General features: G+C 51.7%; 1 protein-coding gene across 1 annotated transcript; it reads right to left on the bottom strand.

The window, feature by feature from the left end:
- Window positions 1-2,040: 2,040 nt before the first annotated feature.
- On the bottom strand, window positions 2,041-4,786 carry LOC109784265 (uncharacterized). Its single transcript, XM_020342865.2, has 2 exons — window positions 4,405-4,786; window positions 2,041-2,633 (listed from the first exon to the last, which is right to left on the bottom strand). The coding sequence occupies exons 1-2, from the start codon at window positions 4,784-4,786 to the stop codon at window positions 2,041-2,043; spliced, it is 975 nt and encodes a 324-aa protein (XP_020198454.2).
- Between the last annotated feature and the right edge of the window lie 4,448 nt (window positions 4,787-9,234).

Below are 9,234 nucleotides of genomic sequence, written 5' to 3'. Positions count from 1 at the left end.
CTCGTACCAGGTGTCGCGATCGATGACGAGCAGTAGAGGGAGGCAGGCAGGTAAAACCGTAAAAGTAGTAGAGTGCAAGTCTGAATCCTCCCTTGCGCAGTTGTATCTCCAAGTCTTGTGTAACGCAATCACCGAGTCTCTCTCGTGTTCGTGTGTCGTCTCGGCCACGAACTCGGGCAAAAGCGCGCAGCAGCTGCTGGACTTTGTCGATCGCGATGCCTTCCACATGTTCGAGACATCTCGTACCAGGTGTCGCGATGCCCATTGGTTTGGGACGCATCAACGTCAGCAGATGAGCGAGGAAGAAGCACCAAGGCATGCCATGTCTCGTGCGTAATGGTGTTCTGGCTAGCTAGCTAGCTCGTGTCTCATGGAGCTCGGTGGTAACAAGCACAACAGAGACGGACGAGAGCTTGACGATGCTCCAAAGCCATGTGGGTCGGCGCCGTTGTCGACCACCCTCGTCGACAAGGGGCTGCTGGAGCCGTCATCTTGGACCCGAGGCTGGCGCCGTGCTGCGGTGCTGGAGGTGGCGAGGTGGCCCATAGCGCGTGCGGTGGTGCACCGTTCGACCGACGTTATGGCACCTTAGACCAACTCTAGCAGACCCCGCATCCAGCCCCGACCCGTAAAATAACCGTCACATTGCGGGTTGGGGTCAGAAAATCTGCACGATCAGACCCCGCATCCCGTCCCGGTCCGCAAATATTTTTGCTGGGCGCGGCAAATCTTCTCCCCCAACCTCTATCTTCACGGGCTGGGAGGCCGACCCGAGCTCAACTCCTATCCGGCGCGAGACTTGGCGGGAGGGACATTTCCGCGCGCCCTTTCCCGCTCCCCGCACCCTCCGCCACCAACCCCCCCCCCCCTCCGCAAGCTCCGGTTCCTCCTCCCCGGCCGTTCCTCGCCGCCATGGACGACCCCATGTTGTCCCCCGTCACCGTCGAGGTCGCGCACGCTCCTTCCCCTCGGGCAGATCTCGTCGCCGGCCATGTTGGCCCCACCGCCGTCGCGTCGGCCGGTCCGTGTTACAGTTCCGGTGATGTTTTCTCTGCTCCATATGGTGGCAATGTGGATGATTTCGGTGCGGGAGTTGGAACAAGCGACGGTGGTGGATTCGGTGGCGCCGATGAACTTCAAGATGGACTCGATGGCGCGGAGTGAAGATCGACCAAGATGATGCCGGACATGGGCGCAAACTTTTGCAGGGCCCTCTTTTGCGTTTGCCGTAATGAACTTTATTTTTATTTGCGCGTAAAACTATTTATGTCGTTTGAATTTGAACTTGTTTGTGAAACCTTATGTCAAATGCGAGATTTGCAGTTTTTCTGTTTGCGGGTCGTCGCGGTGGTGCCCGAGCAGACCCCGCAAAGCCGACCCGTAAAAAGCATATTTCACGAATATACTTTTATGCGGGTCTGTTTGAGGGGTCTGCATCTGTGGCCGTCCGCGCCGGCCCGCAAAAGCGATTTTGCGCGAACTGCGAACGCGTTTTACGGGCCGGCGGGATGCGGGGTCTGCTAGAGTTGCTCTTACGAGGACGGCCATCAAGGAGTGCACGGCGCCGGCGGCAACGGCTTAGCTAGCCGACGCTAACGCAATCGTGATTGCCCTGGGAATTGCATGCCAACTGTTTGAAAAAATGCTTACCATTGAGTATGAAGAAGAAAATAATGTGGCACAGGTAGATGTTAATTTTGGTATAAAAAAACATGACAAGTCATCAATGAAACCACCTCGGACTAAATGTGCCCCAATTTGTAATTTTATTAAGGTGCAAGTTGTCTCGTTTTGAAATTAATTAAGGGACAAACACCGACCTTAGATTATCATTTAGTTGAGGGACCAAGAATAGACTTTTCTCATACAAAAATTTGAACATTCCGAATACTGAGACGAGCTATTCAGAAATTGTATGATGAACTTTTAAGAATTTAGGAAAAACATGTCAACTTCTACAAACATCGAACAAATCGAGCCCCTTTTGTGCGGGACATTTCACCATGGTAACCAGACTTCATTGCCTCTCTGATATTATGCTTAATATAAAATAGTTACTAAAAACCTTGGCGTGATCCAAATCGGAGCTGGTAAATCTAGCCAAGAATACATGCTTGGCCATGCATCCTGAAGTTTCTGCATATTCCTCTCCTTGACGTTCCAAATACCCAGGTCCTCTTTTAATGTTGGCTTACATTTAAAACGGTCATCCGCGAGGTAAGCGTGGTTTGGTTTGAACGCCGGAAAGTCCTTAGTGGGAACATACACGACATTATTGTACCCGAGGAATAGCGCGTGGTCTCCAATATCCTGTAGCTCCACCAGCTTCTGCCTGCCAATGTCAACCTTGAAAATGAAGAGCTTCACCGTAGTGAACCTATAATCATCTTCAAACAGCTCACTGAACTTGTCGTCGTCATATTCGTTGGCGAAATCTACTCCATCTTCATCGACCATTTCTTTGATTGGAACATGTGCGCAATTCCAGATCATCCAGATTTGCTGGAGTTCACCTGATGGGGAGAATGCGAGATACTTGGTAGGGTTGCCCCAGGCTGACACGCCACGCATGATCATGGTCACCATCGGCAAAGGCCCATTGAGATCTATCGTGTAAACAGAACTACCACAACCTAGAGCGTAGAACAAGCCGTCCTTATCATTGTAAAGAACATCTATGAAGCCTTGGTCGCAAGAGAGCAATGTCCACTGCTTGTCACCGGGCCTAGCAAAGGAGAGCCTCCACTCGTCTGGGGTATGCACGATTCGAAAAGGTGTGACGACACCCGGGTGCCCCGACACCCGGGTATCCCGTCCGTCCGCAGTGTGCAAGATTCGTGCTAGAGACTGCTGCAGTGCAGACGCTTGTACAGTATGAGGGTGATTAGCAGGCTTTGTTTAGGGAGACAGATAGGGACAGGAGGAGAGAGGCATGGCAGGAATAGGCGGCATGGCAGGAATAGGCCTGAAAAGGTATTGCGGTCTACGGGGATGCTGATTGAAGTGACAGCACGGAGAAGATTGAAGTGACAGCACGGAGAAGACGCTGCATGCGCCCAGCGGCATGAGATGATATTCTATTTCGCACACCCTGCATCACTTCTTTTCCTTTGTCACCATTGTGAGCTTTCTCGGTTCGTCTCCCTCAGATGCTCGGCGAGGCAGAGCTGTTAGTTCACCGGAGATTGTAGCGGTGTGGTTCTCCAGCAGACCACGGCGACAGCGAGGGAGCTCTCTACTGCGAGAATGGGCAACGTGCAGCCTCGCATTGCAATCCACCTACAAGGGGAGGCATCGTCGTCTGCTTCTTCATCAGCGTCGACGGAGAGATCTCATGTTCTTCGTAAGCGGCCAGTGGTGGTAAGATTTCTTGTTCTCAGATGATATATCCGACGTCCAGTTACTCTGCATCTCCCTCTGCATCTAACACACGTGTGGTCTGCACAGTGCACCGGTACGGGGTGCATCTTTTGCGCGCGTGCTATTACGGCGAGGTATGCTGCCGCACAGATATCATCTCGAAGAAACAGCGCGCCGGAGGTGAACGCGGTTGGGGAAGTAACACACCTGATGGCGGATGGATTGGCCGGAGCAGATGGCGGACGGCATCTCGGGCAGGCAAGTGAGCATGCCCAGCTGCACCATCCGCCGGTGAGTCCCGCAGCTAGTCCGGCTGCTAGTCCTGCTGCTATATCAAGGACGCCATGCACCGAGGATGCGCGGCAAGTAGCAGTGAACCAAGACGTGGATCCGGCGGCAGGTCAGGACTCATTAGCCGCGGCCGGAGCGTGGACTGGTATGGTGGATGACCGCGCGGCGTCAGAACAGTTCAACGCCGTCGTCGGCCTAGCAGTTCGCCGGGAGGGGAGTGAATTCAAGCTGGCGACTCGTGGAGACGCTGATGAACGGTCAGAGGCTTGCTCGCGCATCCTGGTTTTCCATGATAGCGAGTCTAAGCAAGTTTCTTCGTCGGATGCAAGGTTGAAATGTAATCTGCCGGGGAAGATGGAAGGTGAACCAGAAGCGCAGGGGGAGTTGAGAATGGGGATCACTACTATGCGGCGCAGGATGGGGAAGATGCAAGCGCAAGATGCAAGGTGAACCAGAAGGGCAGGGGCAGGGGGAGTTGAGAATGGGTGGATTGAAAGAATGGCCGACACGTCTAGTCCCTCAGAATACTATGCCAGGCAGACATGGTAGACATGTCGTATCAATCTTGTCAGGTGTGTAGCAGCTATGCTGTACTAGACATAGTCTATTTGGCTGGTGTCGTAACATCCTGCGCCTAATCAAGAATAGACCTGGTATTATATTGAAGGGGTGGTAGTGCGGCCCGGGAGCCAGTAATAGGGTTGAGGAGGTAAGGGTCCCCTGACACGTCGGTGGCGAAAACCCAGCCGTGACAAGAGGAGATGAATCCCCGGCTCTGTTCGAGGGGCCTTTGAAAGGGGACACGGAACGTGGCGTTGGTGGAGGGGCAATACAGGGCGCCGTAGTTGGGCCCGTACTCGTCGCAGGAGTAGAACATACAAGGGGCCTGCTTTGGCGAGGGAAGGCGGAGGCGGCGGAAGGTCTCATAGGCGTGGTGCCAGGACGTGCAGACGGCGCCGGATCGGATAATGCTGGGGACATCCAGCTCTGCCATGACGGTCAGGAGGAGGTCCTCCGGCAGGCCAGACCAATCGGTGGTGCCATGATGGGGTGCAGTTAACCACCTCTGAGGCGCGTGGTTCTTGATCGCTCTGGCTAGTGCGTCGACGGCGGAGATGGACAAGGCTGCTCCCATAGCGGCTGCTGGTTGCGTCCCGCGTTGATCGGTGGTTGTGTGGCGTGCTCCATTGTACTCCTATATACTGTAGAGAGGAACCAGCAGAAAGCTAGTCCGAGTCGGACAGCAGTAACATGTACCTGTGCGCGGTATTATCACTGCGATTGAGCACGGATTGTGTCCGATCGAGTTGTCTAGGTCTCCCAATCCTACTTACTAGCTAGGTGACCCACTGTGTGATTTTCCGACAAATAAGGCAAAGAAGAGGCACGTGTAATCGTTATGTGCCTCCGACGATCCATCGCGTGTCTGTGGCTCCGTTTCCCTGTCAAACCAAAAAAGAGCCCAGTAACCAAAAAAACAAAGCCCAGTTTTCGCTATGATATGAAAAATAAAATACCAGCCCCTATAAAAAGCAGAAAAATGCCATTGGTGAAAAAGATTTTTTTATGACCCAGAAGAAAACAAGACATGGAAACTCCAATCATACAAACAAAGATTATATTGCCATGGAAAATTCATAAGTTAAAAATGCCATGGTATTTTTCATGGCAAAAATAGAGTAAAATTTGCCATGGAAAAAACTGTAGTAAATTTTGCCATGGCAAAAATGGATTAAAATTTGCCATGGCAAAAATAGTGTAATTTTGCCATGGGAGTAAAGTAAAAATTTCCATGGCTACATAAGTATATTTGCCATGCTATATATTTAAAAAAATTCATGTTCTAGAAAAATGTAAAATTTTCCATCGTATTAAAATTAAAATTGCCATGCCCTATATAATAAATTTGCCATGTCAAAAAAAAGAAAAAAATGACATGTCAAAAAAAGTAAAAAGTTCCCATTCCAAAGAAAATGTAGAAAAATCCCACTTTTGGTTTGTGAAATTAAATATTTTTGCCGTGCCCGTGAACAACAATTGCCGTGCCCGTTAAGTTTGACATGGCAAGATTTGAATGTTTTTGAACATAATAAGTTGCCATGTTTTTGAACATCTACAACTTTGCCATGTTTTTTGAACATATTAAGTTGAAATGTTTTTTCAACATCTACAACTTTGACACATTTTCGAACATGGCAAAAGTTGCCATGGGAAGTTTGCCGTGTTGTTACTAAGTTGCCATGTTTTTGGAATATCTATAAATTTGCGATGTTTTCGAACATGGATAAGTTGCCATGGCAAGTTTGCCATGTTTTTAGATAAAGAATGTGCCATGGCAAATCACATGAAAAAGTCATATGTGGCAAAATGCCATTGTTTACGAACAAGGACAGAGATAAAACTTGCAATGGCTAATGCATATACAAAATTGCCATGGAATTTTTTTGTCAAATTTTGCCATGAAAAGATCACAAGTCTGAAACCACAAAAAAGTTCACAGATCTGAAACCTGGTGCTCTCTCGTTCATTACCCTACAAGCAGATTCAACTAGTTTCGGTGCTATACGAAATTAATCAAAGGCACCATACGAATCACATAGTGCAATAATCTAGCAACATCCTACGGGAATTAGTAAACCCACATGAGGATTTCAGTAGCAACAACAAAGATCCATCGGTCGATGCACACAGGGAGGGAGCGAGTGTTACCCTGAAGATGGATGGGAGGGTCGTGGTCCATGGCGGCGCGCTCGCATTAGTGTGGGATGTGCCTGTCCACGTCACGCTCGGCGCCGCCAACAGCCACCGCATCTCGGCCCTGTGACCGGGCGCCGCTCGAGCTAGGCCGTGACGGCCTCGTCCGCATCAGCGCGCGACGCGCCTGTTCGCGTCCTCCGGGCACCGCCAAGCAGCCGCCGCATCTCGGAGCGGCTCCTCCGAGCTCCTTTCCCACCTTGCCTTCCTCGACGCGGCTCCTCCATCGAGCTCGCCGATGCTGGGCTCGTCGTCTCCCCCGATGGCGGCGTGCTGCATCAGCCGAGTTCAGATCCGCCCACTCCACATCAGCCACCATGGGCCTCCCATCATGCCGACGACGAGGCTCTCCTCTACGGGCGCGGTCGAGGACGTCCCCTCGACCCCGACCTCCTGGTCGTCATTGAGGTAGTCGAGGACCTCCGCCTGCTCGTCCCCTCGGCGGCCATGGGCAGCCACGCCGACCCAGCATCCCCTCGCCGTCACCCTCGCTTTGGTCGCCGTCCAAGAGCTCACCATGAGGGATTTGAGATGGGGGGGGGGGGGGGGGGGGGGGGGGGGGGGGAGGCTCTGTGCGGGCGATGGGAGGCAACTGAGCTGCGTTCAGTCTTGCGGCACGTTCGTCCTTCCCGCCACACGCTCAGTTGATGACGTGGCTGGGACACGCTTCAAGATCCGTGCTTTTTTTTCATCTGATGGCTCTGGACGCGTTTGGACGGTGTTGTGAATGCCCACACATGTGGGCATTAGTATTTCCCATTATCTATGGCCAGTACCCTCAAATCCTCCACAAACATGCCCAGTAAGCACCCGGACAAGAGAGAAGAAAAAAAAGACCTAATCGGACCCCTCTATTAGTCCTATATGTTTGGCCTGTCCGCAAACTCCTATATTTATATTAAATATAGAGGAAATGAGGGCTCGCGGTCTCACCCGTATACGCCCCACCACGTGACCACATTTTCTCTTTCTTTCTTTACTTTTTTTTTCTTTCTCTCTTCATCTGCACCAATCACATGCACGTAACCGGACACGTAAAGGCATCTCTAATGCCAATCTTTAAAATGAACCCTGTATCCGTCCGCGGACCGGTCCAAACAAATCCACGGGCACTAATGCGGAAACAGGCTAAATTTATACCTCAAATGTTCGCATGCAAGAACTTTCCGTCAAACATGCTAGAAGCGGTCAATTGAAGAAAATAAAAATAAAACAACGCCTTCTGCCAAACAATCAACCTTACGCCGAAGAAAAAAAACAAAGCAATGCATTGCATGCACCATCCGTCAAGCCAAACAAAGCAACATGCACACCTTTCGTTAAAGCAATGCATTTGTACGTTGGCGGAAGGTGTTCCAAATTTTTTGCGGAAGCAACGCATTTAGTAGTAATTGTTGTGTCAAGGGATGTTTATTGGTAGGAAGAAGAAAAGAGATAGACCAGAATTTGAGCTTTCCGCCGTATTAAATAGAAGTGTTTCCGCCGTCCGGACGAAGATGAGAGGTATGTGGTGCCTTTTGATTTGCTAGCCGGATGTAACTTTTTCATATTTGTAACTTCAACTTTTGCCATTTTTGGCTATGTGTTATGATATTCCCTCCTTGGTTGGGTTTTTGTCTTTCATTTTGCATTTTTGTTCATATCATGCATTTCATACCATGTCATCATGTGCATCTCATTTGCATACGTGTTCGTCTCGTGCATCCGAGCATTTTCCCCGTTGTCCGTTTCGCAATCCAACACTCCCACATGTACCCGGCGCACCCCTCTTGTCTCTTTTCGTGAGCGGGAGAAAAACGTTCTTGGAATGGACCAAGATTTGTCAAGTGGCCTTGGTACATCACCGGTAGACCGCCTGCCAAATTTCGTTCCATTTGGAGGTTGTTTGGTGCCCCAACGGTTAACCGGGTAATCGCAAAAGCCTCTTTGGTGTTGCAGCCCAACACCCCTCCAAACAGCCCACTAACCCTTCTAAACCCCCTCCATGCTCTCCGTCGTTGGATCATGATCGTGTGGGTGAAAACCGCACCTCATTTGGACACTCCTAGCTCCCTCTACCTATATATTTGCCTTCCCCTCCTTATTTTTCACGGTACAAACCATAGCCACCATATCCCTCCGCGCGCCGGACACGTCCGGAGGCGCCGGACAAATCGCGCCGCCGCCCCGAGCCAACCAGAGGGCGCCACGTGGCCCCGGCCATCGCGCGCCGCCGCCGGCCCGTCAGGCCCGCGTGGGCCCCCCCGGCCCACTCCGCCGCCCGGCTCCTCCCGCGCCTAGCGCCGCCCGACCCCGCCGCCTGCGCCTCCGCGCTACCGCGCCGCCTTCTCGCTGGCGCCGCGCCAACCGTCGCCGCCCCTAGCGCCGGCCGCCGTCGCCAACCGCCTCGCCGCGCCATCCGCCGCCGCCGACCAAGCTCCGGCCAGATCCGGTCGAGGAGCGACCGGATCCGGCTCCTCCGGCCCCTTTCCGGCGACCCCGACCACGCCGACCGCCGTCCCCCTCCTCTCCGGGCAAACTCCGGCGAGCATCTCAGGCCTCGCCTCGGGAACCGTGCCCGAACCCTAGATCCGGATCTGAGGTTGACCTCTGGTTTTGTCCAAGTCCCCGGATCTGCAGCATTATGTGCTCATGTTCATTATGCCATATCTCCATGCTCGTTATACCGATTTGTGCATATGATATATCAAAATGTTCGTCTTGGGATTCTCTTAATGTTACTGTCATTTGCATGCTTGTTACTCTCCATATTGATGCCATTATCATTGTTGCAAAAGTGCTATATGATGTTAGCTGCTGGTTCTTAACAGAACTTGATGATTTGTCATT

Source organism: Aegilops tauschii, chromosome 5 (assembly GCF_002575655.3).
Source record: "Aegilops tauschii subsp. strangulata cultivar AL8/78 chromosome 5, Aet v6.0, whole genome shotgun sequence".
Lineage (NCBI taxonomy): Eukaryota > Viridiplantae > Streptophyta > Magnoliopsida > Poales > Poaceae > Aegilops > Aegilops tauschii.
This window is presented reverse-complemented; position numbering and strand designations above follow the sequence as displayed.

What these genes read in the sequence shown, in the direction of transcription:
- LOC109784265 (XM_020342865.2), bottom strand. Translation starts at nt 4,786, where the DNA reads ATGGGAGCAGCCTTGTCCATCTCCGCCGTCGACGCACTAGCCAGAGCG. An exon ending in CCGGGGATTCATCTCCTCTT is followed by an intron (nt 2,634 to 4,404) that starts GTCACGGCTGGG and finishes TCTACGCTCTAG; the next exon opens with GTTGTGGTAGTTCTGTTTAC.